Raw genomic sequence first — 27,995 nt, forward strand, 5'->3', positions numbered from 1 at the left:
TTTTCATAATTTGTTGACTAATACTAAAAAAACTACAATGTACAAACTTCTCTATGCACTGGTCCGTAACTATTTCGAAAACAGTACGGTAAATGGATTGTTTAAGAGAGATTTAGAGTTTAAGATTAGCCAAACTTCTAATTTAATGAAAGTTACAAGACCTCAAGTTATGCAGAGTTTGATCTCATAATAAGTAACTTAGCTTTTGTTCAACCTACAAAATCAACTGACCGGGACCGGTTTGTTAACTAAGAGAGAGTCCCATTCACCAAAATACATTAGGTCTTATGTCATTTTTCTTCTTCATTATCCTCTCAGGCTCTGTTCATTATCTGCTTGTTCCCTGAAACATAACAAGAGTCAAAAACATTTTGTGAGATGCAGAATTTATATTATTCAGTCCCATGTAAAAGAACCAACAAACTCTAGTAGAATCTTCTGAGTTCTGATGATCACTTACTCTTTGATCGCTTCAGGTTCCTGCAGAATCTGCTACCACACAGACATTCAAAGGGTTTCATAAGAGACTCATCATCGTCAAAGTCAATGCCATAATCCTGAAAATGTGAAGTCCATAATTCACATCAGATCAAAGTATATCCTGAAAATATACAATCTTTTTCATGGGTATAGAAACTTCTCAGCATAAGATAATCATGGATCGTGAAATTCTACACACCCATGTGAGTTCCTCCATTGCCTCGATGTCTCTTGTTGTGAAAAATGCAAGCTGGAGAAGATTACAGTTATATAATTTCCACAAAACAGAAAAGGTTTATAAATGAGACCAGCACTGAATCATACATGATAATAATGCTGATCTGGAGTCTCAACGTAAACTGGGATCTCGATCAAGTTTGCATCAAGACATCTGCACACATGAGAGAACAAGAAACATCAGTTTGATATAAAGAAAAGGCCAATTGTGTACTGTGAATTACCGCGAGCCATTACCTGTGGTTAAGGAACCTTGCGATATTTGTCCCATCAAGACACAGAGCTTTGTCATCCTCTAACCATTCTTCAGAACCCCAATGTGCATCCAATATCACAGGAAAACTGAGTTTATCTTCGAAGCTACGCTGGTATAGCTCTGGGATTGTCAATATCTCTCCAATGTACTCACAAATAAATGCCCCTTTAGGCAATTTCTCCAATGTCCTAAGGCCCCAACCTTTCCCATTTGGTGTGAAAAACACCAGACATGAAAAAAAAGTGATTGATCAAAAGTGGAAACTAGTTGATTTCTATATCAAGATGAACGTAAAACACGAAAAAGAGTTGGTTAAGGTAACTGTTTTACCTGTAATTTGTTGTGTATTCCTCTTTGTACCACTCGGTTACCACATCTTTTAGTGCAGCCACATTTGATCCAACACTCTTTAATGGCTTTCCTCTTCAAATGCCCTTTACAAGGTTCCAAAATCTCTGTTTTTTTAGCTCTCTCCAGTGGGCACTCTTTACAGAATTCCGGCACCTGCTTCCTTTGATCACGCGCCTCAGAGATCCGAGCTTCCAAGAAATCCTCTTTAATTACGCCGTCTGCTGTGTACGCAAACAAGTTATCAACAGCAATTGCACAGTTGCAAGGCATTGCCGAAGCCAAGCAATCTTCGATACAAGAAGAGGAACAGCTTTGCTCATCAGAGAAACTTGAGAGTGAGAATTTCACTGGAGCATCTTGAAAAACAAAGTTCTGAGGCATGTAACGGAAATGTGAAGGAGTCTCATCGTTGATCTCATTCACCCATGGAATCTCAACGTTTTCTTCACCAACAGTAATGTCCTTTACATTGTTAATTGCTCTCCAGCCATCTGAAGAGATCTCACATTCAGGAACAACTACCAACCCCATCGAAGTGCAAGCTGCAGCGCTTTCATCACCCACCTTACTCACGGTTTCTGTTTCAAGTGACTGGTTGGTTGAATTGTTTACCATGTCTACGTAACAGCTACACAAGTCCTTCATGAACCCAAGGACTGAAAACTCGGGGTGAACAATTTTGTATGACTTAAGGCACTTCTCTTCCATTGCTCTGCGAAAAGCCTCCATAGAAGGCAAACACAAATTCGTTGTTTCTCCAGTTGCAGGCGCGAAAGTTAAACAGATCTTCGCCTCACCAGATGTCGAAGAAGCTAATTCAACCGAAGCAGCAGTAGCTGAAGGAGGAACATCCTTGGTAGTAGTAATACAGAGAATCTCTTCAGTTTCTCTATCCCGTTCTTCCACATGAGTATTTGGTTTCTCCATCTCAAGCATGGGAGCTGAGCAGTTCCCTGTATCTGAATAATGTAAAGACGTGTCAAAAGGAATCACTACAAGAGACAGATCAGGTTAAAATGCAAAGGCTTTAACATCTCATCACAACCACAAAAAGCTATACCTAAAAATCAGAGGCTTATGATCGGAATTGGGCTCATCCTCATCGTTGAGAATAATAAGTGCACCGTCCTCAGAGTCCTTTTCATCTTCGGGATCCATTGACATGCGACTGCTGAAGCTAGGACTTGCATTGTTATACACAGTCATTGACAATCCTCTTTCACCACTTCTGCGTGTGTACCTCTTTAAAGGTGGTAGTTCATCATCATCTTCATCTTCCTCTTCAGGCTGAATCTGTTAAAACCAAATAAACACATGTTTATACAAATAATACTAAGAAACCCGAGACACAGATGAAGAAACCTACCTTGGAAGCATCTTTGTTTGGCTTCTTTGATATGGCACTGCATATGCTAAGGCTTGTGTTGTTGTCACAACCTCTTCCCCGCTTTGGGCGCAATCTCCTATTCAAAGGAATTTCCTCTTCATTAATTTCGTCTTCTTCCTTAGTAACCAAAGGCTGAGTTTGTTTCAATACCAAAAACCAACTAAATGTGAGATTAATGACAACAAATTTCTAAAACAAGAAAAATATTAAATTCATCAAAACCTTGAGACAAAAAAGAAACACCCGGAAAGTGTCATCAAATCATGACAAGCGAGCTTACTTTAATCTCTTTTTTCTCTTGCTTCTTCTTCGTTTCAGTGGCCTACATATTAAGAAAGAGAATTGACTTAGTTTGAATATGAAAAATTCAAATAAAGGAAACTCAAAAAGTGATTAAACCATAGAAAACAAACCTGCAGATCTTCCTCTTCAAAGATTGCATCAATGAGCACCTTATAATCTTCAGCTTCAATAAAATCCCATTTATTGTCATAAGCCTCGAGCAGGTTCTTGAGGACCAATTTTACTTTCGCCTCTTGTATTCCCAAAAGCTTCATGGCATTACAAGCTTTCTTAATCTTGGGATTTGGTGCCATTTTTAGAAAATACTCTGCAACAACAAGGCCGAATTAAACACTGAACTCACAAAATTTCAGGAAAAAAACAGAGATAAGTAACAAAAACGAAAGCTTTCATCTTCCTCTTTCCAGTGAAGAGGGAGAAACCAGAGAAGAGTAAAGAGGGTTAGATGAGTAACGAAACTAATGTGACTCTCAAAGCCACCAAAATACAGAGAAAAGTAACAAAAACGAAAGCTTTCATCTTCCTCTCCCCAGTGAAGGAGGGAGAAACCAGAGATGAGTAAAGAGGGTTAGATGAGTAACGAAACTAATGCGACTCTAATACTTTTTTAGTTTTTACCCACCAAAAGATTGGAACTTTTTTGTTTTTTGAGGGAAACCGAACAGTCCACAACGGTAACACACAAATCTAGAAAAACCCTATAACGTCGAGCAAGCAAGAGTCTCGAAATTTATGGTGGAAATGAAATAGAATTGAAGCGATTGCGGAAAACTGAGAAGAACTTACCAGCAAAAAGAACAAACTCTGAAACTGGTTTTAGGGTTGAATTTGGCGTAAGAGAACTGAATTTTCGAACTTGCAGAGAAGAACTGAAGACAGATGCGGGAGAATGTAGTGAAGAGAGAGGAGAGGCTGTAGTAAATGCAATCCACAGGGCAAAAAGTTTCGAATCCTTGTGTTTTTTTTCTTACTCGGGGATCAATGTCTCTCTCTCTCTCTTTGTAGAGAAGACAGATTTGAAAACTTAAAGAATAAGACTAGGAGACTCTCCATGTAGCAGAGACTGTCGATTACTAAAAGTCTAAAAGGCAACTTTTACCATTCTGACAATGCTTTTGGACAAAAACGCACCGTTTCAAGCTGTCAAACGCAAAAACGCCAGAATGACAATACAGAGAGAAAAGGTTAATAAAAGGTATATATATATACGCTAGTTTTCTCTTTTAACCTTCGGATTAACCAGATAATTACAGACTCTCTCTTAATGCAATTGCATAAACAATTCGTTCTATGATTGAAGATATTATTAACCAGAGAATTCGGGTCTTAACTCTCTCTCTCAATGTATCATATATCTTTTTTAATTTCCTCTCACAATGTAGTAGAGTTCCGGTTTAGTATGATTCTCGTTTTGTTTAAGTACAATACTGGTTTGTCTTTTGGTTTTAAGTAAATAGGGAGATAAAGAAAGAACCCTTCTGCCACCATTCTGGAATTAGCGAGCCAGCTAAAACATTTTACCACATTCACATTCAACAAGACGTTGATACACTGAGGCTCCAAAAGGTTTATGATAAACCCATGAACAAACATCAAGGGAGTGATGATTGTTGTAGTAATCAGATTTGAGTAGCAAGAATATGTCCATGAGAAAGAGTATCAACAGATCCGCAGGAAAAGCTTTGGTCTTGCCAAATAAATTCCTCAAATTTGAAATCTTTTGGCAGCTATTGAGTTTAACAATCCTCCATTAGCATCACTTATTGCATAAATATAATCACTTCGACAAGAAAAGCTCTGTTTTTTTTTTTATATAGTGCTCAAGCCATAAATTGCCAAACAAATTCTAAGAACGATGCTCAAACACAAGAGAAAAAAATCCCTTACTCAGTTTCTAATCGGAATAGCACAAGAAAGAAAAAAAAAAGCATGAACATACCAAAATCGAAATAATGATATGATCGACGAATTAGGGTTTCTCAAGATACTTTTTAGTACATCGGCATCCCACCAGCCGGTGGTGGAGTTCCGAGAAGGCTGGTCTGCTGAAACTCCATCTCGTTTAGTAGCTGCTCTCGATCCATCTCTATGACCAAAGGCACGACGAGGATCAGAAGCGTCGTACCGGCGATCCACGCCGCCTTCCCGGTGCTCTTTAACAGCTTCTTCGACACGTGAACGGCGTCGCACGCGGCGCTTCTTCCATGAGACACGATGCCCGAGTTTGCAATCTTCGCCAAGATGCTCGAATCTCCACCGCCGGCTCCGATTCTCTTAGGCGCCATTGCTTTTGGAATCAAGGGAGAGAGGGAGATCAAAAAAGTACAGAAGAGCACGGACGGAGCGAGGGTTTTACTCGAACTAATGAAAGGGTTTTTTAATGGGCGGTTTACTTAGCCCATTAAGTAATCTAAAGGCCCATCAAGTAATCTAAAGGGCCATTGGTTATTATCAGTAATCTAAAGGGCTATTTGTTATTATTAACGGCCCAGTTTGAGTTGCACTGATCGTACAGTGCGCCGACCAAAAACGCGATACGCGTCGCCCCTTTGTTTAGTTTTAGTATATCGTCGTCTCTCTAACCCTATACCCTCCTCCTCCCTCTCTTCCTTTAAACGAAACAAACCCAAAATCAAAAAAAAAAGAAGAAGCTGAGAGCTCTTTTTCATTGAAGCCACTTGCGAAGACAGGAATCGACTAGTTGGGAAGACTTGTAGAAGCGAGCAATCTTCTTCATCAGTTCACGAGGTTAATAATATCCTTGTCTCGTTTTACGAATTTGGGAATAAACCTAGGGTTTCTCATTAGCTCGGTTTAGTCGGGTTTCTGATTTTGTTTTGATTATGATAAGATCTTAGCTTGTCCTGTTAGAAAACTCCTTATCCTGCCTTCCGGATTGTAATTCATAGGAAGATAATAGTTAATTTTGCTTTTAACACTCATCTTTGTTTTTGCCTGTTTCGAGTTTGTGTTCCCGGCTTGTTGTATACACTTAATACATCCCTTAGTAACAGTATTCTATGATTACATACTTATGTGAACTTACTTTTTTGTTCTAGAAAGTTATGGGGGACAGCGAGGCCATGGTTGCTGAAGGATATACTTCTGCTTCATATGGAGATTATAATGCTTCTGCTGCGACTGTGGGATCCACTGGGCAAGAGACTGCTCCAAATGTTGATCCATCACACTCGGTCAATAATGACGCTTTGGTCAATGGGACTGCCCATGGAGGTGGTGTTACTGCGCCAGCTGAGAATGGACTTGTAACAGATAACGTGGCTGTAACAGCTCCAGCAGCGGAGCTTGGAGACAATCCTGGTAATTTCTTCTTCTTTCTATAGCTTGTTTATATTCTTTCTCACTGATGACACCTTTACAACTTGAACAGATTCTTAACTTTGATGATTTAATTCTTTCGCTGATGTTACAGGCTCTGCTCTCTCACCAGAAGAGGAGCGCTTATGGAATATCGTTAAGGCTAATTCCTTAGAGTTCAATGCTTGGACTGCCCTGATTGATGAGACGGAGAGGATAGCTCAGGTATGTGTGGATTTTCATTTTCTATTTCTCTATGTATTCTGCTCTGACCTCTGAAATTTTCTGTGGCGTCGGCTCCAAAATGTGTCTCATCTGTATCATGTTTTTTTAACTTGTTTGCTACTTGAATCTTATTTGTAATGAAAGAGGATTCCCCTTATAGCTGTACGCCATAAGTCGCTGTCATCTTTCAATATATTTTTCTAGGTTTTTGTCGTCTGGGACTTCATTCATTTGTTTTTCTTGCTGCCCTAATTACAGGACAGTATAGCAAAAATCCGGAAGGTGTATGATGCTTTCCTAGCTGAATTCCCTTTGTGTTATGGCTATTGGAAAAAGTATGCGGATCATGAGGCTCGAGTGGGGGCAATGGACAAGGTCGTGGAGGTTTATGAAAGAGCAGTGCAGGGAGTGACATATTCTGTGGACATCTGGTTGCATTATTGCACTTTTGCCATCAACACATACGGAGATCCAGACACAATCAGAAGGTAATGAATGCTTATGCCTTATTCTTCTAATTGTATGTGTATTAACAACTTGGTTGACTTTTCAATTACCTAGACAAAATGATTTTTACCATCTAACCCTTTTCTTAGATTGCCACAGCAAGTCCTCTCATTTAAGGCGGAAAGATCTGATGGAATTATTTTTAAAATACTTCTTTTCTTCTATGCAATACAGTAGTTTTCAGCTTCCTTCTATACCTATCTGATATTTTTATCTGAAACTGCTCCGTTTTTTAGTGCTCTCTTCTTCTCTGGTTTGAAAATTTTGTAAGTTAAAATATACCTGTTTTATCTGTCACCCTCCCTCTGAAGTGCATCCATATGCAAAATGCTGCTGGGAAGATGTCAGCTAGTTTTGGGCTTAGGTAGCCCCTGACTGCTCGATTTTGGCCATGGTATGCTTTTACCAGGAAGGTAAATGCAGTGTTTGGCAGTATCATGCATTCAAAGAGTGAATCCATTTCTCCATAGAAGTTGTGTTTGTCTTTATTGATTGGATATGTCTGTGTCTTTCATCTCATATGACATTCCTTTAACTATAATGCTGCTGCAGGCTTTTTGAACGAGCTTTGGTTTACGTTGGGACTGATTTCCTTTCTTCTCCATTGTGGGACAAATACATCGAGTACGAGTACATGCAGCAGGACTGGAGCCGAGTTGCCATGATTTACACCAGAATATTGGAGAATCCAATTCAAAATCTTGATAGATATTTCAGCAGGTAATTTTCGTGACTTAATTAATCATTTTCGTCTGTGCTGAACTGGATAGTTTTTTATGTTGCCTCTTCTTTCTCGTATTTTTTTTTGTTTTTGTTTTGATAATCGGTTGTCTTGCTATAGCTTTAAGGAACTAGCTGAGACACGGCCTCTGTCGGAACTAAGGAGTGCTGAGGAATCTGCTGCAGCTGCTGCTTGTGTTGATGCTTCTGAGAGTGCACCATCTGAGTCTGGTGGAAAGGCAGATGAAGGTCAATCTCAGGCTGATGGTTCCACCGAACAATCCCGTAAACTGGAAAGTGCTGGTTCAGTTGATCCTGAGGAGTTGAAGAAATACGTTGGCATCAGAGAAGCCATATATACAAAAGCCAAAGAGTTTGAATCCAAAATCATTGGTTTTGAAATGGCTATAAGGAGGCCCTATTTCCATGTGCGGCCTCTCAATGTCGCTGAGCTGGAGAATTGGCACAATTATCTGAATTTCATAGAAAAGGATGGAGACTTCAATAAGGTACTGGGGTGCATAACTCTCTTATGTGAACGTAAAAAGTGTTTTGTAGATTAAGTTGTACCTCAGTAATATTATTGACCTACAGTCAAGTAGTATCTGGTGCATCGTATGCTTGATTGGGTTTCCATTGGATCAAACAAGTTTTAAATGGGAATTAACTGAGACCAAAGCATGGGGCTCAATTTGGTAACTTTTAAGGCTAAGTACTTCAAACTCTCAATTTGTCAATGGATATTATAGGTACACGAGTTATCTTTGTTGTTAAAGTTCTAATGTTATTAATGCAGGTGTCTTCCTAACAATCTGTCTGTCAGGCAAGGAGGGTCCCTCTGTATGTGAGGGCCCCTCTGTTGGACTTGTAGAGTATTTCTTGTGGTTTTCTCCTCTGTGCTTTCTATGTTTACATGCTTTTTTTTTGCTAGTGGTTATCATATGTGTTTTACATTTGAGTGCCTAATCCAACAGGTCGTCAAGCTGTATGAAAGATGTGTGGTTGCCTGTGCAAATTACCCAGAATACTGGATCCGATATGTATTAAACATGAAAGAAAATGGAAGTACCGACCTCGCAGACAATGCCCTTGCTCGAGCAACTCAAGTCTTTGTCAAGGTACGAAATTTGTTTCTCCAAACCTTTTTGGATAGTCAAATTTCATGATTTACGATTAACTTTGTTGAATAACTTAGAAATAGTCAGTGTTGACCCTCGTAGTTATTTATCTGCTTTCTTTTCTTTGATAGAAACAACCAGAGATTCACCTTTTGGCTGCTCGACTGAAAGAGCAGAATGGGGATATAGCTGGTGCGAGAGCTGTATACCAGTTAATGCACTCTGAAATTTCTCCTGGACTTCTTGAAGCAGTAATCGAACATGCGAACATGGAACGCCGACTAGTAAGCTTTCATGGAGATTAAAGAACTAGCATAGATTATTTATCACTGTTTGTTTCCCTTACGTGTCTCCTAATCTTATCTGTAGGGTAATCTGGATGATGCTTTCACTTTGTATGAGCAAGTAATTGCTGTTGAAAAGGGGAAAGAACATTCCCCAATACTGCCACTTCTGTATGCTCAGTATTCAAGGTTTTCATACTTGGTACGTCACATGTTCTTGACTACTTAGACGTTATAAAACTGATTTTTGAACTCGTTATGTTTTCTTGACGGAGTATAATGGTGTTTGGCTTCTTACTTTTCTCAATACTACTTGCAGGTTGCCGGGGATGCTGAGAAAGCTAGGAGGATTGTAGCCGAAGCACTTGACCATTTACAACCGTCAAAACCTCTCATGGAATCACTGATTCATTTAGAATCGATCCTGCCACCACCAAGAAAGATCGATTACCTTGAGCCGCTTGTCGAAAAATTTATCAAGCCAGATGCTGATACCCAGAACACTGCGAGTTCCACTGAGAGGGAAGAGCTATTGTTAATATATATAGAGGTAACGGACAAGAAATAAGACAATCCTTATATGAACATCCTGTATTTATGTAATTGGTTTAAACACCCAGATGTTAATGGCTTTTGCAGTTCTTGGGTCTTTTTGGAGATGAGAAGTCCACTAATAAAGCGAAAGATCTGCATGCAAAACTTTTTTTACCTCATCGGAGCACATCAGAGCTGAGAAAGCGCAGCGCAGATGATTTTCTCTCGTCAGATAGGACGAAAATGGCGAAAACTTACAATGGCACTCCACCTGCCCAGCCAGTATCCAATGCATATCCAAATTCTCAGACTCAATGGTCTGGTGGTTATGTGGCCCAGCCTCAGACTTGGCCACCAACACAAGCAGCTCCTGCTCAACCGCAACAATGGAACCCTGCTTACGGTCAACAGGTAAATACCAAAGATAGATACCAAACCCATTTCTGTTCTTCCATGTATGCTTTTACTCTTATAATAGTGTTTTGAATATACTCTGTAGGCTGCTTATGGTGCATATGGGGGATATCCCGCCGGCTACACGGCTCCACCAGCACCAACACCTGTGCCACAGGCTGCTGCTTATGGTGCATATCCTGCTCAGGTAACCAAAATAGTTCTTCAATAACCAAAATTACAGGGATCGGCCACGAGTTGTTTAGATTGGATCAACTAACTGGATCTTTACTTTGTTAAAACTTTTTCAGACATACCCGACACAGAGCTATGCTCCTCCAGCAGCACCAGTGGCTGCGCCGGTGCAGCAACCTGCTGCTGCTGCTGCTCCGCAAGCTTACTACAACACGTACTACTGAGAGCCTGTTCACTGTTGGTGGTTGATTTTGTAGCGAGATTGATAAACCAATTGCTTCTACCTACTCAAGTTTAGTGTCGAATATGTATCCTTTCTCGATCAGTGACAAATATATTTACTTTTCTTCAGTTGCGTGATCCGTAAAGGTTGTCGGATGTTCGTCGGTTATTAGATAGATTGTAACCAGAGAATTAGAATTGATGAGCCGGTTAGTGCGGTTAAAAATTATCTTAAGTTAATCTTGCATGAGGAGGGTACGAACTTATTATAAGAAATCTACAAAACAGATGCGTTAATAATTTCACCATATTTATCCGTTTATAGAATGGAAGGAAGCTCGTCCGTTTGTCTGAAAAAAAAGTGAGAATATTTTTCTATAAACATTATTAAAGGAAGGGAATTTTGCTGAATCTACCACATTCTATATAAATTTTTTCTAAAATGCTACATTTGAAAAACTTTTTCAAAATTACTACAAACTAATTTTAGAAAACAAAACTCTCTCATTTTTTATGTGACGTGGAATCGAGAGGAGATATTTATTTGAAAAGTTATTTTGTTGTTTTTCTGTGGATCAAAAAACAAATAAATATTGTCTACGAAATTTGGTGAAATAAGGTGGACAAAATTTAGTTTTGTGAGTGTTTTGTAGACAATTCGAGGAGTACAAACTTGTCTATTATCTTAAATTACTTGTCTAGAACATAAATAAATAAAAGACTAGTTGTCTCTTCTTTGTGCGAGTTTAAAACTGGTCCACCGAGTTAATAAAAATATTGTTTACTATAATTTTTGTGAATCATCTAGTGCATGACAAATTTAATAGAGAACAAATGGACATTGTAGACAAGTGTAAAACTTGTCTATCCAGTAAATAAAGTATTGTCTTTGTAAAATAGTTGTAATTAAAAGAAAGAAGGTAAAGAAGGTAAAGAAGTAAAAAAAGAAAAGAAAAAGTAAAAAAACAAAAACTGTAGAAAATTAAAAATAAAAATAAAAAAGTCAAAGGTGAGATGGGAGAGAAAGATAATGAGTAAAATAATAAGTGTTTTGTTTAGTTTTTGGGTAAGGATATTACAATCATTTTATTTAATGGTTATGGTATTTTAGAAAAGAATTTTGAGATGTGGTAGTTTGGAAACTACACTACTAATAGACATATGGTAAAATTGTTAGATTTCTCTTAAAAGAAATTCACATATATATTTCCGAAATTGATCAAAATTTTGAAAGTAGTATTGGGGAATGGACCTAAATTTTAGAATTTATGGGTAAATAAAACACACTAGTGCAACTTATGGGGTATATTTAGATATATTGGAGAAAATATATTTTGTTTTGAGTATATGCAGTACATAGCACAATAACAAAACATATTTAACAAAATACCACAAAGTTAACAGTGCGTGTCGTTCTAGGCAGTTTAAATTACAATGTTATCCTCCTTTACCTATCCGTCGATCGTTCTATCTCTTTCTCAGATCCGTCTCCGATCTCTTCAACCTTCCACAAGAACTTTTCTCCAAACCCTTCAGATTCTCCGACTGGCTTCGTTGGTAATTCTGACTCCGTCTCTTCTTAGTCAAATTCGGTTTCTCCATCTCCACAGTTATGTCCTCATGCTCAACTACGACGCTCTGTTTCTCTCTGTTCACTGTGAAGATCTGCTTTGTCAACTTCTCGGGTTTGCTCTGTTTCACTCCCTTCTCATAAATGGTGATTTGTTTCGTCTTCTTCTCAGATTTGCTCTGTTTCTCTTCGTTCTCTTTTACTCTGTTCTCTGTGATGCTCTGTTTAGCCTCGCTCTCTCCGCTTCACTCTGTTTTTCTCTGACCTCTGCTCGTGAGATTCCTCCGTCTCTCCTTGAGCTCTCCCGAACAAACTCCTCGTAAAGATCGTTTCTTTTGCACTTGTGATCAAGTTCTTGATTCAAGAGAAGACCGGATTTAGCGATCAGAGCGATGACTATCGCGTTTCCTACAGCGAACGCAAGACTACGGTTTGCGAGAATAACAGCTGCGAAACCAGAATCCTGGAACGTGATAACGAGCTCATAACAGAGCTTAGCTACTGTGACCAAAACCACGATTATCTCCATTGCCCGGAAAAACAGATCCAAGATTATGTGAACACGAGACTTCTTCGCAAGCCTCTTCATCTTTCTTGGTTTAGTTTTCTGAGTACTAAACGAATCAATTGGCGTGGTGATAGCCTACGAAGAAGAAAAAACCCTTAGAGAAAGAAGAAACAGAGGTTTTGAGCTGTTCTTTCTTCAGATCTCTATTACAATGTTATTTTGCTTCAGATCTCTAGGCAGTTTAAATTACAATGTTATCTTCCTTTAGCTATCCGTCGATCGTTCTATCTCTTTCTCAGGTCCGTCTCCAACTCCACTCCACTTCAATTTCGTATCCTCGACTTCCGATTTTTCCTCAATCAGCTGAGATTGATTTTTTAATTTTGATTTCGCTTCTACAGAGCTGATGAAGAAACTATGTGAATTATGCGGTTACTCCGTTGATCTAAGATGTCAATTACCAAACGGAGATCTCGCGACACTAATCTCAATCAAATCAGAAGAAGAACTATCAAACCTACTCCAGAAAATGCTATTTACCCACAAAATCTGACAATGTGGTATTCTCCTAATTCTTTTTCGGTCAAGTGGTATATAGCAATATTACCCTTTTGTTTTTGTGCGACAGTCCAAAAGTTTCTCGTGTTCATCAAAATCTTGTTTGTTACTTATGTTGATAACAAGTTTATTGGAAAAACAGAGGTGATGTTAACTTGTCCCCCACGGTAGTCGGTGATGTGTAGAATTAAAACCAATACAAATTTAGAATTTGCATAAAACTGTGAAATTCGTGACTTTTTTTTGGTTCTTTCTTGAGAGTTTTCTCTAATAAGAAGAAAATAAAGTATAAAAAACTAAAACTTTTGTTTATTCCGAAGGGCTAAAAGCTTAAAGGGATGCAACATACAAAGCTGACATCTTTCATCTTCCTTTCATTAGGGTTTTGGTGAGATCAGAGAGGGAATATGTTGGGTTACAAATGTCTCCATTGGAACAATGTGACAGATCTACCGCCATTAAAAGACCCTGTAACCTTCTCCCTTCCGTCTCCCATTCCCCAATGGCCTCCAGGTAAAACTCCGATTCCATCAAATTCCCGACTTCTCTAATTTGTTCGCGATTCGTATTTCCAAAATTCAATCTAATTCAATTTCGATCTCTCCCCTATATCCGCTAATGTAATTCAAACTATGGTTAATCAGAATCTTTAAACAGGTGAAAAAGATTCTTTAGAGATTCTCTGATTTTTGTTTTTTCTCTGCATCCATTGAAACTGGTCAGGTAAAGGATTTGGCTCTGGAACAATCAATCTCGGAAAATTGGAAGTCATCAAAATTACGGATTTTGAATTCATATGGCGATACAGATCGACAGAGAAGAACAAGAGCATTTCCTTCTACAAACCAAAGGGTTTGTTGCCTACAAACTTCCAATGCTTAGGTCACTACTGTCAATCTGATTCTCATCCATTGAGAGGTTATGTTCTTGTGGCAAGAGATTTAGTGGATTCATTAGAACAGGATGAACAGAAACCTGCGTTAGTGGAACCTGTTGATTTTACTCTTTTCTGGAGCTCGAATGATTCAGCAGAAGAAGAACGTAGCGGACGCGGTTACTTCTGGTTACCGCAGCCTCCTGAAGGGTATAGACCGATTGGTTTTGTGGTTACAAAGACTTCCGCGAAACCAGAGCTGAATGTAGTTAGATGTGTTAGATCTGATCTTACTGATGAATGTGAAACCCACAATGTCATTGTCACTGCTGTCTCAGAACCTTTAGGTGTTCCTTTGTTCATATGGAGAATTCGGCCTAAAGACCGAGGAATGTGGGGCAGAGGTGTCTCTGCTGGTACTTTCTTCTGCAGAACTCGGCTTGTTGCTGGTAGAGAAGGTCTCGGTATTGGTATTGCTTGTCTAAAGAATCTAGATTCGGGTTTACACGCTATGCCAAATGTTGATCAGATTCAAGGTTTGATTCAACACTATGGTCCTACACTAGTCTTCCACCCTGGTGAAATCTACTTGCCTTCTTCTGTATCTTGGTTCTTCAAGAACGGTGCACTTCTCTGCGAAAAGGGAAATCCGATTGATCAACTTATCGAAGAAAATGGCTCGAATTTGCCTTCAGGAGGAAGCAATGACAAACAGTATTGGATTGATTTGCCGTGTGATGATCAACAAAGAGATTTCGTCAAGCGAGGGAACCTTGAAAGCTCGAAACTTTACATTCACGTTAAGCCTGCTCTTGGAGGAACGTTCACGGATCTCGTCTTCTGGATCTTCTGTCCTTTTAATGGACCAGCGACGTTAAAACTAGGACTGGTCGATGTCTCGTTGATCAGCATCGGACAGCACGTCTGCGATTGGGAACATTTCACTCTCCGAATCAGTAATTTCTCAGGTGAGCTTTACTCAATCTACTTCTCTCAGCACAGTGGGGGCGAATGGATCGAAGCCTACGACCTAGAGTTCATTCCCGGAAGCAACAGAGCAGTTGTATACTCGTCGAAACATGGTCACGCAAGCTTTCCTAAGGCTGGGACTTACCTACAGGGATCGACGATGCTTGGAATTGGGATAAGGAACGACACTGCTAGTAGCGATCTCTTGGTTGATTCGAGCTCAAAGTATGAGATCGTTGCGGCAGAGTATCTAAGCGGTGACGGTGTGGTGGTGGCAGAAGCGCCGTGGCTGCAGTATATGAGAGAATGGGGACCAAAGGTTGTGTACGATTCAAGGGAGGAGATAGAGAGGTTGATGACTCGATTTCCGAGGACGATTAGGGTTTCACTCGCCACAATACTGAGAAAACTTCCAGTAGAATTGTCCGGCGAGGAAGGTCCGACGGGACCAAAGGAGAAGAACAACTGGTACGGCGATGAAAGATGGTGAAGAAAGCTCACTGTTACGGGAAAGGTGAGATTACCATGGGAGCCCCGCCCGCCCTAACCGATTGTTTGCTTGTAAAGGAAGAAGAAGAAGAAGAAGCTTTAATTACGGAAAGATTAATAAACACAATTAGCGTAGGATTAACGTAAAACACTTGTCGTTAGAAGTGTATACAGGTGGGTCCCACGATGTAATTAAATAAACAAACAAACTTATTTATTACACTGATTAGACGAACAAACCCCCAAACCAAACGCACACATATTCATTCGTGTACCGTTTCCGCTTTTTCCTTTCTCCTTCTCTCTCTTTCTCTGATAAAAAGTTTCGTTTTTTTTCTTGTTTTTGATCCGCGTGAATCGAAGTCGCCCTCTCGAATCAAGAGAAGAAACCTCGTTTTGTTCCCAATTTTAGCTCTGGGATCCGTGCGTTACCTGAAGATTCTTTTTTTTTTTTTTTTTTTTTTTTTTTTTTTTTTTTGCGTTAATTCTGTCTCGAGATTTCAGAATTCTAAGAGGTGTTGAAAAGTTGAAACCTTTAATGTTTAATGGGTTTCTTCAGACTTGATCGATGATTTGATTTGAATCAAGGGTTCTTCTTATTAGCCACTGAGTGGCGTTTTTCGTCTTCTTTCTTTGTGTGTTTCGTTTATTGATTTTGGGGATTATGAATGGTTTCGGAGATGTTTGTTCTTCAAGTGGGTCGGTGATGATCGGAGAAGACGACAACGCCGCACTTTCCTCGGAGGATTCTTCTTGCCCTGAAGAGTCGGTGTCAGAGACAGAGCTCGACCTAGCTTTGGGTCTTAGCATTGGTCTGAAAGGTCGTCGGAAGGTTCGATCTTCTTTGTCTTCCTCGTCTTCTTCTCTCACCAGAGAAAGTGGAACGAAACGATCTGCTGATTCTTCTGCCGCTGCCTCAAACGCTACCAGGTAAACTCCATCTCACTGACTTATAGACCATATGTGTGTTATGTATGTGTATGAGTTGTCTCAGATTCTAGGTAGATTTTGAAATAGAGTTTTTAGATTGAGTTATGCTTTTGGATTTCACTGGCAATGTTATATTATGTCTCTTCTCTTGTCTTTTATACTGATTTTTGCTATCTCTTCTTCTAATTTTAGACCTATACGTAAATATGTAATGGACGAATGAATTTACCACAGAACTGGATCAATTGCAGAGTTCTCTGAAATGTTTTTGTTTTATACTTGTGGATTACATTGGTAATGTCATACTGTTTCTCTTGTATATTGCAGTTTGCTATTTCTGATTTTAATTTCTTCTGGTAATGGAGCAGGCAAGTTGCCATAGGTTGGCCGCCTCTACGGACTTACAGAATTAACAGTTTGGTCAACCAAGCTAAGTCATTAGTTACCGAAGGTACCTTGAGTTCTGACATTCCAAAGGACACAACAAAAATTGGCGTGGTGGCTGCAAAGAAGGATGATGATTCCTTTATCAAATCTATTAGGACTTCTATGCTTGTGAAGGTGACAATGGACGGAGTTATAATTGGAAGGAAGGTTGACCTCAATGCTCTGGAGTCTTATGAAGCCTTGGCGAAAACTTTGGAACAAATGTTTTTTCAGATACCTTCTTCTGTAACAGGTCAGTTTTTTTTAAATTCTATTTCATGTGATTCTGCTTTTCGAATTCTGTGTTTCTTGAATTTGACTGGTTTTAATCGATCAATTTGCAGGATCAAACACACAAGTAAGCAAGAAAATCAAGGAAACACAAGCTTGTAAATTGTTGGATGGCTCATCAGAATATATCATAACGTATCAAGATAAAGACGGAGATTGGATGCTTGTAGGAGATGTTCCTTGGCAGTACGTATTCGCCCTTTATATCTTCCTTATTTATCATCTTTATTTGTTATGTAGCACATCAATTACAGTTCAAACGATCTTTTCATGTTCTCAGGATGTTCCTTGGGTCCGTGAAAAGACTGAGAATCATGAAGACATCAAGTGAAACCGGAGTTGGTATATAGCAAAAAACATCAATGCCCTGTCTCAGATCGTCTCTGCATTTGTTAAGAACCCCTTTTCAGCCCAACATCGATCTGAAGGTGAATTATATTCTGTCAGGTGCATATGATCAATGATGGAAGTGGGAACAGAGGGATATGAAAAGAGACAAGAACACAGATATATTGTTTTTACTTAAAACAAAAGCCAGGGTTCGTTTCTTGTTTCTTCAATTCATTACATCTCTTTGATCTGTAAATTGTTAATCACATTCAGATATATGAGTATACACAAATGTACATGTCTCTTGTGGTCGTTTGTGAATATCAAACAACAACTGAACCTTCTCTTTGAAGATATTTGAATACAGTAGTATTTAGGGTTTATCGCTCCTATGGCGCCTGACTCAATAGACAGCTCGAACTCAATTTATTTCCTTTTGATCGCATAACTCGATATTGGCCAGTTAATTTGTTGTTTTAGTGCTTGATTGTGCAGAAAAATCAAAGAAAGCAAGCATCTGGATTAGGGTTTAGTGATGAAATCGAACTATATGATAGAATCACCGGCAGTGTCATTTTCAAAATCTGAAAAATGAAATACAGCTAGTGTGTGTAGAAGAATAACATCAATGAATCAGCTTCACTAGGTTTTCTTAGCATCAAAACCTAATAAATCTACTTTTTAAAGCTAACACAAACTTTTGAAACAGAGAATGTAACGTTTCCCTTCATTGGCTCAATTCTTCAAAGTCACAGAGATTGGGCTCCTAACTCGCTGCATCTGGTTCCGCGAGTTGACCCAAGTCAACTGTCCCTGTGCAAAGGTAGCCACACTCTTTCCTCTGTTTCTCTTCTTCAACACAAACCATACTCGATAACTCAGCGTTTGATCTGCGTGGTTAAACACAAGTCTCTTAGGGTTTACAACCACTTTGACCCCCTCAGGAGCCTTGACATTCACCGAGTATATTGAATTAGGGCTTCCAACGTTAGTCACACGTCTTGTGGTCATCTCTGTCGTCTTGCCACGTTTGAAAATCACTGAAATTGATGGGTAATTGAGGCTAAACCCTGGATTCTTTCGTAGTATCCCGTTGCAGGTCACGTTCTTGTGAGTGATTGCTAAAATGTCTGCTCTTGTGAAACCTAGCGTGCAGAGGTAAGTAATGTAGTCCACTGGTTGAATGTTGTAAACCAATCCCGGATTTATTGCCTTTTGCGGACTTACATGCCCTGCTCCAATGGCAAACACACCAGCTGGTTTGTTACCGTCCTTTATCGCTTTGCCTCGACGATCATACAAATCCGCTGTTGTCATCAATGCGGACTTGATTGCAGCGGGAGACCAATTCGGGTATGTAGACCGGATAAGAGCAGTGATTCCGCTAACATGTGGACACGACATTGAAGTTCCTGACATTACAGTGAAGTTAACTCTTCTGGTGTCATAAGGAAGTCCAGTTGGTCCTAGATTCTGAGGCCAAGCTGCGATGATGTTGACTCCCGGAGCAATCATGTCCGGTTTTAATATCGAAGGATTGGCTAAACTCGGTCCTCGAGCTGAAAACTGAGCCACTTCTGGTGCTCTTGACCGCCCAGTCACCGTCCCACCAAAAATGATCCGTGCCTTTGGTTTCACCGTGGCATTAACATAAGCTTTCAGAAGAACTGACTCGGCGTAACCGATCAATGTAGCTGGTAAGAGATGAACGTCAACAGAATCTTCTTCTTGGTTGATCTCTGTGTTGGCTAAGATCATAGCAACTCCACCTACTTCTTTAATCGCTTCACCTTTCTCCGATCTTCCATTGACACCTCGGTCACAAATCACCATTTTGCCTTGGATTTTATCTCTTGGAAGTGACCCTCTCAAGCAGAACTCACTTCCTTTTTCTCCTCCCGTGACGTAAATAACCTCAACCTCTCTTTCGGCATTCTTCAAACCTTTCCCCGGATACAAGGACTCTCCATAGAGAAGCTTTCCGTTGGCTAATCGGACCACAGCAGGAAACTTTCGATCAAGCGTGCCTGCACCAATGGTTGAGACCCAAGGAGCTGAGTTTGCAACCGAGCTTTCGATTGGACCATTGTTACCAGCTGCACAGATTACAGATATACCACGTTCCATGGCTCGGAAGGTTCCAATGGCAATTGTGTCATCGTACAAAGGAATGGGGAAACCGCCTAGGGAGAGCGAAAGAACATCGACTTTATCTTGAATCGCTACATCTATAGCTGCTAGAATGTCAGAGCTGTAACAACCATTGAACCAACAAACTTTATAGACTGCAATGTGAGCTCCAGGTGCCATCCCACGAGCCACACCAGCTCCATTGCCAAGAACACTTGCCATCGAAACAGAGGATCCACAACCTGTTGAAGCCGTGTGAGTCCCATGTCCCGTTGAATCTCTTGCCGAGATGTACTCACGAGGCATGTTTGGTGATTCCTCTGGCGAGTTAGCGACACGGTGTCCTCTGATGAAGAATCTAGCACCGATTAGCTTACGGTTACAGCTCGAGGAACTGAAGTTCTCTCCTTCTTGGCAAATACCTTTCCATTTCCGTGGAACAGAAGGCATCCCGGTATCGTCAAAGCTAGGACTTTCAGGCCAAACTCCTGTATCAAGCACGCCGACAATTGTGCCTTGACCAAACCGAGATTTAGACCATACACCGGAGTTGCCAAGACCGTCAAGTCCCAAGAACTTGTAAGAGTAAGTTGTTTGAACCTGGAGAACATGGTCAGGTCTCACTGCTACAACTTCAGGTGAATATCTCAGCATCTCGGCTTCTGATTCAGTTAATTGAGCAGCAAAGCCTTCCATGGCAAAGCCATAGGAGTAGAGAAGTCGTGAAGAAGGCTCTTCTTCTTCAACACCCAAAACCGCTTCTTGGAGGAAAGAAAGATGCCAATCAAACTTTGAGGTAAAGGTTTTAGCAGTTTCAGTGTTAGGATGAAGCTGAACAATGTAAGTCTGTTTCTGTAGGCCTTTTGAGGAAGGGAAAGAAGAACAGAAGAGAAGGAGGAAGGTAGTGCAGAGTAGGAAAATTTTGGATTCCATTGCAGCGAGCTCAAGAAAGGAGGTGGTTGTTTAGTGTTGTTGAAGTGCATGGTATTGGAGAAGAAGAAATGGGTATTTAAAGAAGAGTGAAGAGAATTCAAAACCTGGGGTTCGGAGTCTAAGGAAGAAGATGATGAAGCTCGTGAAGAGTAAGAGCTCTGCATCACGAGTATCCTTTGTATGTTGCAGAGGGTAGGAGCTTCTTCTCTTTTGTTTTTTCAAAGCTCAGGACAGGAACTATTAAGTGAAGCTGTTCAAGTTTTTCACTTGTAAGGCTTTTTTTTGTCTGCCTTTTGTCTCTCTGTGTTTTTTTACATTTTGCTTCTTCACGAGATTTAATGGTTAGATTTTATTGCGTATATTATTAGTTTTGTTTTGCCCTTTTTGAGCAACACCGAATTTTGAAATTCATTTGGTTTCCGTTGAAGTTTTACTGGATTAATGAAATTATTTATGTACTCAAACTCAATAAATCAACCATTGGCCAATGCAATTTTTGTTTTTTTAATATGTTTAAGTTACTAATTATATAATTATATAGCCTTAAAAAAAAAAATACGACCGTTGAAGGAAATTAAATGCAGCAGCGTGGTGAGTGTTTCGTTCACTACGGGCGCATTTATACACGCACGCTCCACACGCCTCGTTTTCTTCACCGGGTACTACAACGTCACAATACTGCTATTGGGCTTCATATGACGCTCATCATAAGCCCAGTACAGAATAGTCACCAGTATTATACAATTGTATCTTGGATGATTAACAAAGGATTAAGCTACTCATTGATCTCTTCTAATCTTTCTCTGTTTTTGCCAGATTATTAATAACATCAAAAGCACATATAAACTAACTGTTCCGTACAAAAAGGTTTTCTCCCAATGTCAAAAGATGAGAATTTAAACCCCAAAGTTTTTTAAGCTTGAAGATTGCATCATTTCATGCTCTTTCTCTTTAAACCCAGTGGAAAACTCTCCCTTACTTAGACGGTTAGACCTTCAGCTTTTGTCACATTTCAGTTCTTTTATATCCTCTTGAGAAACCCCTCCCTAAACTGAACTTTTTTTTTAACATGGATGATCAAAAATCAGGGATCCCAGTAGATCTTGAGGAGTATTCTGTTACCAATTTCAAGAACATCGATGATTTGTCTTCTAGTAGCCTCGCAGGAGTATCAAACTCTGCTACTCTACCTGTGCAACACAAACCGTAACACAACACTGAATTCTTCAAAAGACAGGTTATATGGAGATAAAGGGTCGTTTAATGTTTTTTTATTTGTATATGACTTACCGTCGCTAAGAACCAAAACAAGGTCACTGTCGATAACAGTTGGGATCCGGTGAGCAATGGTGCAGACCGTGCAGTCTTCAAACTCGGTTCTGATGATCTTCTGGATCAGATTGTCTGTTGCTGTATCAACTGATGCTGTTGCTTCATCAAGCACAAGTATTTTCGCTTGTTTTAGTAATGCTCGTCCAAGTGACACAAGCTGTCTCTGCCCAACACTCCAGTTATCTCCATTTTCCAGTACTATTTGATTCATGTTTTGAGTCCAAAAATCAGTAGAAAGAAGCGAAACTACCGGAATTAAAAGGAAAAAGCGACTTTTTTGGTGCAAATAGTTTACCTGGAGAGTCAAGTTTTAGGTCTTTTCCTCTAACAACGTCTCCAAGCTGGGATTTGTCAAGCGCCTGTAAGCAAAAAGTTGAGTAAAACCTCTAGAAACAAATTCCAATTCCTCCAAGGGATTAACATCTACTAAGGCAGAAACAAGACAAAGTACGTAACAACGTAGTAATATATACCTCCCAGATTTTATCATCTGAATGTTCTTCGAGTGGGTCAAGATTAGCTCGGATTGTTCCTTCAAATAATGTAGGATCTTGAGGTATAATACCAAGGCGACTACGGAGATCATGAAGACCAATTCGAGAAATATCTATGTTGTCTATAGTAATTTTGCCAGAAGTTGGCTCAATCAACCGAAACAAAGCTTGAATCAAAGTTGACTTCCCGCTTCCCGTTCTCCCCACAATTCCAATCTTTTTTCCACCCGGAAACAAACAGCTTACCCCATGGAGTACTGTTGGAAGATTCTCAGCATAACGAACCTTAAAAAAGAACACGAAACAATAAGAAAACAGAGAAATATAAGTGCAGAGAAGGTAGTAAAAATACTATTTTTGAATTAGTACCTTAACATCAAGTAACTCTATTGTTCCCGTTTCAGGCCACGAGGACGGTGGGCGGAAATCTTCGACAATCGGTGGTGCTTCTCCTAAAATCTGACTATACTGATAAATCCTTTCGATTGAGATAATTTTGTTTTCAAGCTTACAAAAGCTAAGTATCCATCGTGATAGGCGTCCATTCAAGTTCAGCCCATATGTCACAGCAAGCCCTGCCATGCCTATTATTACAACAAAAACATTACTATTATTAGAAAACACAGCTTCTCGTTGATTTTTTTTTGTTGAAGGAACTAAAGATACTTACTTGGATCAATGGTTCCATGTGGAAAACTGACGAGTAAAACCATACAGAAAGCAAATACAAGTGTGGAAAGTAATTCCATGCGTAAACAAAGCCATTCGATAGCAGCGATACTGCAGAAGAAAGGTCGAACAAAACAATCGAGAAGATAAAGATTCCTTTTGATAAATCTTTTTTCCTGGCCAAACCCTCTTATTGTGGCAGCACCAGCAATTGATTCTCCAAAAAGGTGAATTATTGGAGACTTCTGGATACTAACAATCCGAACCAATTCTCTTGAAGAAGCCATGTAATATTTCTGCCAATTGATTTCAAAATCAGTCAATTATTAAAAAAAATCTTTAAAGAGTTATTCAGAAGGAAAATAGGAAATAGATTTACCTGCATCCAAAAGCAAGCAACCGCTACCGGAACAACAAGAAGGAAAACTTGCCATGTAACATTAGTCATTACAGCGACAATCCCAAAGAGTTGTATTGTAGTTGAAGCAAACCCACCGAGTCTAAAAGGAATGTCAAGATCCACAACACTTTGATCAATAGAAACCTGCCCACCAATAAATATCCCCAAAATCAGAAAAGTAATACAGAAACTGGTGGATTTTGGTTATAATACCACATCTACATACCCGATTCAAAATTCTTCCTGCAGGAGTGGAATCAAAGAATGACATTGGCGCTCGGAACACACTTCTGAGCATATTCAAGAAGAGTTTCTGTGCGGCTGCCAGACCGAAAGTTGCAACCAGAGCAGCTCGTACAAATATGAACACAGAGCTCCCAAAAGCCAAAGCCGTATAAACGATGAGAAGCAGTGTGGGATCCACTTTAGACTGGTCACCTTCAGTTTGAGGATTCGCCCAAGCCATCCACCAGTTACTAGCAATCTGAAGAAATTGGAAAGAAGCTTGTGCGAGTATAATAAGAGGAATCAAAAGCCCTTTATATGCTGCACCCATATATGACAAGTACACCTTCATGCTGACTTTTCCCTTTACTCTTTCCTCTTCTTGGACAAGCTGCTTTTTGCGGGAACGCTTTGCTTTCTTCTTCTTCTCTTTGATTGCCTTTAGATCTGAAGAAGATCCACCATCTTGTAATTCCTTTGCCAAAGTCTCAATGTCATTTTCAAAAACATCTGACTTTGGATTATGCAAGATCAAATTAGGGATTGGATTTTCATCAGAGTCTTCTGAGGAGAGACTTGGGATGTCCATGGCCTCAATTGCTTCGTGATGCGCAGACACTAAGGCCTTAAAATCAGTACCTGCTTGTAGCAGATCATCATATTTACCCGATTGAATAATCCTGCCTTCCTTCAGAACCTTCGAAACAACACAAATAGACATTTTCAGAGCTTGTCATAACAATAATAGTTTGAATACTCCTTCAACAGTTTTACCTTTCTGCAACAATAGAGACAAGTTCATCACATCTGGTAAGCTAAACACCTATAAGAGACCCTTTAGCATTTCTAAAAGGACCAACAGTAGCCAAAATTAGTGCGTAGTAAAACCGAGAAAATGAGTTTCTTACCAATATTAGATCAGCTGCAGGAAGAAACTCAACTTGATGCGTCACAAAAACAACAGTTTTCTCAGCCAATGCAGATAGAATATAGTCCTGTATAACCATTAATTACCACATTATGCAAACATTCAGACTCAAAATATGAAATAGTGATTGAGGTTATAAAATTGCTTCTTACCCTAAATAAATCAGAGCCAGTGTGTGCATCAAGAGCACTAAAAGGGTCATCTAGCAAATATATGTCAGCATCTTGATACAATGCTCTTGCAAGTTGTACGCGCTGTTTCTGACCCCCGCTGAGATTTATACCTCTCTCTCCGATAATAGTTTGGTCCCCATGTGAGAAAAGCTCTAAATCTTTCTTTAGCGAGCATGCTTGTATCACATTCTTGTACCTTGCTTTCTCCATTGGACTGCCAAATAGAATGTTTTCTTCAATGTTACCAGACTGAATCCAAGCCGATTGAGACACATAACCAGTAGTACCACATATTCTAACCTATATAACAATTATCAGCAGGTGGATCAATGATAATTAAGAGAATATTAAAATACAAGTGGAGCAATTGAGACGAAACACCACAAAACATTAACGTACTTCACCAGAGATTTTTGGGATTTCCCCGAGGATGCAAGAGATAAAACTTGATTTTCCAGAGCCAACAGTGCCACAGACAGCCACACGCATACCCTTCTCCACTTTCATCTGAATCCCAGATAATGTCGGCCTAGAGGAAAAAGGGTCCCAACAAAACACACCATCTTTAATCTCTATGGCTATATCTGAAAGTCCACGTGGAACAACAACAGTTGCATCTTCCTGTAGCTCTTCCTCCTGCAAGAACCCGGAAATCCTATCAAGAGAAACCTTTGTCTGAGCCATCATTGATACCAGATCAGGAAAGTTCCTAAGTGGCTCCTGAAGAATTCTGAATGTTGCCAGAGCAGAAAGAACACCTCCAGCTGTAAGTTGAGTGCCTAGGAATATCGAAGTAGCGAATGTAACTGCGGCTACAAAGATCGGTGAACTCCAAAAGATAAAAGTAACGAAAGCCTGTGAATATAAGGCTTTGCGAAGCCAACCATACTCCTCTTCCCTCATTTCTTCCAATCTCACTCTGTAACGATCTTCCCATGCCTGCAATTTCAGAACTCTCATGTTCCTAAGACACTCTGACGTTTTCCTCATTCTTTCATCTTTCGCAGTCATCAATTTATCTTGATAGTCTTCCTGAATCTTAGCCAATGGAATCGTGACAAGAATGGAGATTATTGTAGCAACCAACGTAGCTACAGAAGCTATGCCCACGCTTTTATATAAAATTGCAAGAGCAAGAATAATTTGCATCGGAAGCATCCAAATATCATGAAGATACCATGAGTAATCTCCTATGCGCTGGACATCGACTGCCATGTAGTTTACAATTTCACCGCTGGTGTGGTTCTGCTTGGCTATACTCGAAAGTTTGAGACCTTTTCGGTATACCATAGCTGTTAAAGCTGATCTCACATGCATCCCTAAGATATCAACACCCATATACCATTGGCGGGTGGTGACTGTCTCTATAAGCTTGGAAGTAAAGAATATCCCAGCGAGAACATATCCTTCATGCGGGAAAATCTCCTTCCCTCCAAGATAATCAACAAAGTAGCTGATCAAATAAGGACCCACATAGGACACTAGAGTATTCAACCCAGCAAAGACGGCATTGCAAGCTGCTTCTTTCCAGAATGATTTCAGAATGGCACGAGCTAAAGAAGGAGGCTTTGAAGGATTCTCGGATTTTGATCTCTTCCAGTTCGACTTCAAGACCTTGTAACTTGACTTGGCTCTATCTCTAGGTGCAAGAAGCGGTATATCCTTAAGCTCAAGCGGTCTTTTAGAACCGGCCGAGAGAAGTGGATCTAACCAAGAAAGTGTGATCAGGCTAACTAGTCCAGCACTACTATATGGAGTAACTTTAAGACAAGCTGCCTCTTCTTCTTCAAGCAAAGGCTCCTGAAGATCAGAAGAGCTTCGGCGAACTTGAATACCAGAAACGCCTCTCAAAGCCACAAAGCAAAGAAACCCAAGAGCAGGTGTAACAGCTAAATTGGCCACAACATGAGAAGCACAACCACTCCAACCTTCAATCGCTAGCCTTCTTCCATCCACATACATAGTACACAAACAAATCGAAAACGATAAAAACCACCATAACCTCAACAAAAAAGGCAACTTCTCTGATGATTTGTATTTCAAATGAAGAACTGAGAAGCTAAGGACAAACCAAGCTAAACACTGAGCAGCTGGAAAGCAAAGAAGGAACCAGTCACTGACTTCTCTTATAACCTTAACCCCATCAAAACCTAACACCAAAACTTGAACGCCCAACACATACAAGCAGCAGAGCAGAGACAGTTTAAACCCAAACCCAACAGTGACATCGTTAATCTCTCTTTCCAAGCTAACATTAGAAGCAGAAACCGTATCGTCCTTGGAGAACCTATCTCTGCTTCTTCTCACGCAGACGAGAATCTGCCTCGCAGAGACAGCAAACAGAAACACAAGAAAAAGTGAGAGGTTGATGACGACAGAACAGAGCTCCAATAGTGGCAAATCATCTCGGAAGAAGAACGAGATCTCGTCAAAATCCATGATCGAGAAGAAGAATTAGTGTGAGAGAGAGTTTGAACAAACGGCGGATACTTCGAGCTAAAACAAGCATCTCATCATCACTACATCCCAAATAAGCCGTAGCTGCAAAAACAAACGAGAGTCGATGAATCTTTTTTTTTTTTTTTTTCTTTTTCAAAAAGTGTAGTATTGACACATTGCAAATCAAAACAGATTGAGTTTCTCTGAATAACCCAACACGTAGACGCGATCACAGAGATACCCAAAAAAAACAAAAGGAAACACAAACAAACAAACAAAAAAAGGAAACACAAACACACCAGCTTTTGATAGATCAAAAATCAAATAGGTCCCCCAGAGAAGAAGAGAGAGAGAGGGGGAAGAAACAAATCAGCTGAAAGCAGACGTCACTTGGGTTCTTGTGAGAGAGAGAGCAATCGAGAAAGAAACCGTGAGAGCAAGAGAAAGAGAGAGACGAAGAAGCAGAGAAGATCTCTCTTCGCTTCGCTTAAATTAACCCACAAAAGAAAAAGCCGAAAGAGATAATCTTTTCTTCTCTTTCTCTCTAATCTCTTCTTTTTGCAAAAGAAATTTTATGGGTCGATTTCGATTGATTCGAGATTTGTTAATAAAAAGTTGCTTTTTTTTTTTTTTTTTTTTTTTTTTTTGCGTTGGACTTACTGTATTTGCTTAATAGTGTTCGTGTGTGTGACAAAGCCGTAAGCTTTTTGAGTGCTTACGATGGATGCCTTTGACGTAGATGCGTCAATGTGAGTGCGTGTAAATGTGACCCTTTTTTTTTTTTTTTTTCCAGTTGT

At 39.8% G+C, this 27,995-nt stretch overlaps 6 protein-coding genes and 2 pseudogenes across 16 annotated transcripts; 3 read left to right on the forward strand and 5 right to left on the reverse strand.

Annotated features, from left to right (window-relative positions):
* Positions 1–89: 89 nt before the first annotated feature.
* Positions 90–4,069, reverse strand: LOC104761598 (putative inactive histone-lysine N-methyltransferase SUVR1). Its single transcript, XM_087497552.1, has 11 exons — positions 3,801–4,069; positions 3,125–3,321; positions 2,992–3,033; positions 2,691–2,843; positions 2,388–2,617; positions 1,305–2,279; positions 955–1,200; positions 805–871; positions 680–730; positions 461–557; positions 90–343 (listed from the first exon to the last, which is right to left on the reverse strand). The coding sequence occupies exons 2-11, from the start codon at positions 3,305–3,307 to the stop codon at positions 315–317; spliced, it is 2,073 nt and encodes a 690-aa protein (XP_087353678.1). The 5' UTR covers positions 3,308–3,321; positions 3,801–4,069; the 3' UTR covers positions 90–314.
* Positions 4,070–4,744: 675 nt separating this feature from the next.
* On the reverse strand, positions 4,745–5,299 carry LOC104761605 (mitochondrial import receptor subunit TOM9-1). Its single transcript, XM_010484712.3, has one exon. It carries the CDS (start codon positions 5,297–5,299, stop codon positions 5,006–5,008), a length of 294 nt encoding a protein of 97 aa, XP_010483014.1. The 3' UTR covers positions 4,745–5,005.
* Positions 5,300–5,363: 64 nt separating this feature from the next.
* On the forward strand, positions 5,364–10,770 carry LOC104761613 (pre-mRNA-processing factor 39-1). Of its 4 annotated transcripts, none has more exons than XM_087507814.1 (13): positions 5,364–5,762; positions 6,074–6,335; positions 6,448–6,557; positions 6,816–7,045; positions 7,617–7,784; positions 7,906–8,293; positions 8,759–8,902; positions 9,034–9,186; positions 9,272–9,388; positions 9,506–9,736; positions 9,826–10,131; positions 10,220–10,321; positions 10,425–10,770. In XM_087507814.1, exons 2-13 carry the CDS (start codon positions 6,080–6,082, stop codon positions 10,530–10,532), a joined length of 2,313 nt encoding a protein of 770 aa, XP_087363940.1. In that variant the 5' UTR covers positions 5,364–5,762; positions 6,074–6,079; the 3' UTR covers positions 10,533–10,770. The 4 variants fall into 4 exon arrangements, with proteins under 4 accessions (XP_087363940.1, XP_087363942.1, XP_087363941.1 ...); XM_087507815.1 differs by having other exon boundaries at positions 5,524–5,762; positions 6,078–6,335; XM_010484740.3 differs by lacking the exons at positions 5,364–5,762; positions 6,074–6,335; positions 6,448–6,557 and adding an exon at positions 7,376–7,477 and having other exon boundaries at positions 6,905–7,045.
* Positions 10,771–11,935: 1,165 nt separating this feature from the next.
* Positions 11,936–15,737, forward strand: LOC104761646 (hypothetical protein At1g04090). 2 transcript variants are annotated; one of them, XM_010484766.3, is made up of 4 exons: positions 11,936–12,907; positions 13,010–13,168; positions 13,548–13,679; positions 13,890–15,737. In XM_010484766.3, exons 3-4 carry the CDS (start codon positions 13,574–13,576, stop codon positions 15,497–15,499), a joined length of 1,716 nt encoding a protein of 571 aa, XP_010483068.2. In that variant the 5' UTR covers positions 11,936–12,907; positions 13,010–13,168; positions 13,548–13,573; the 3' UTR covers positions 15,500–15,737. The 2 variants fall into 2 exon arrangements, with proteins under 2 accessions (XP_010483068.2, XP_019098776.2); XM_019243231.2 differs by having other exon boundaries at positions 11,983–13,168.
* On the reverse strand, positions 11,998–13,533 carry LOC104761637 (uncharacterized; annotated as a pseudogene).
* A 16-nt stretch (positions 15,738–15,753) lies between the features above and the next one.
* Positions 15,754–20,897, forward strand: LOC104761657 (auxin-responsive protein IAA10-like). Of its 3 annotated transcripts, XR_015594880.1 has the most exons (6): positions 15,884–16,428; positions 16,797–17,107; positions 17,199–17,331; positions 17,426–17,487; positions 17,593–17,684; positions 18,185–20,897. XR_015594880.1 is itself a non-coding variant. In XM_019243236.2 (5 exons), exons 1-5 carry the CDS (start codon positions 16,163–16,165, stop codon positions 17,607–17,609), a joined length of 789 nt encoding a protein of 262 aa, XP_019098781.1. In that variant the 5' UTR covers positions 15,754–16,162; the 3' UTR covers positions 17,610–17,858. The 3 variants fall into 3 exon arrangements, 2 of the variants coding, with proteins under 2 accessions (XP_019098781.1, XP_087363947.1); XM_019243236.2 differs by lacking the exon at positions 18,185–20,897 and having other exon boundaries at positions 15,754–16,428; positions 17,593–17,858; XM_087507821.1 differs by lacking the exon at positions 18,185–20,897 and having other exon boundaries at positions 15,764–16,428; positions 17,426–17,709.
* Positions 18,027–20,538, reverse strand: LOC104761670 (subtilisin-like protease SBT1.2 pseudogene; annotated as a pseudogene). Its single transcript, XR_015594879.1, has one exon. The product of XR_015594879.1 is annotated as a subtilisin-like protease SBT1.2 pseudogene (transcript).
* Positions 20,898–21,294: 397 nt separating the features above from the next.
* Positions 21,295–27,959, reverse strand: LOC104761679 (ABC transporter C family member 5). 4 transcript variants are annotated; one of them, XM_087507817.1, is made up of 12 exons: positions 27,498–27,959; positions 25,159–27,300; positions 24,739–25,059; positions 24,567–24,653; positions 23,660–24,355; positions 23,413–23,577; positions 23,035–23,329; positions 22,734–22,948; positions 22,344–22,649; positions 22,166–22,229; positions 21,829–22,068; positions 21,295–21,728 (listed from the first exon to the last, which is right to left on the reverse strand). In XM_087507817.1, the coding sequence occupies exons 2-12, from the start codon at positions 27,196–27,198 to the stop codon at positions 21,616–21,618; spliced, it is 4,542 nt and encodes a 1,513-aa protein (XP_087363943.1). In that variant the 5' UTR covers positions 27,199–27,300; positions 27,498–27,959; the 3' UTR covers positions 21,295–21,615. The 4 variants fall into 4 exon arrangements, 3 of the variants coding, with proteins under 3 accessions (XP_087363943.1, XP_087363945.1, XP_087363944.1); XM_087507819.1 differs by having other exon boundaries at positions 24,739–24,973; positions 27,498–27,879; XR_015594878.1 differs by lacking the exon at positions 21,295–21,728 and adding an exon at positions 24,433–24,481 and having other exon boundaries at positions 21,927–22,068; positions 27,498–27,890.
* Between the last annotated feature and the right edge of the window lie 36 nt (positions 27,960–27,995).

The sequence above is a fragment of the Camelina sativa genome, chromosome 3, assembly GCF_030686135.1.
Source record: "Camelina sativa cultivar CO46 ecotype springtype chromosome 3, ASM3068613v1".
Classification (NCBI taxonomy): domain Eukaryota; kingdom Viridiplantae; phylum Streptophyta; class Magnoliopsida; order Brassicales; family Brassicaceae; genus Camelina; species Camelina sativa.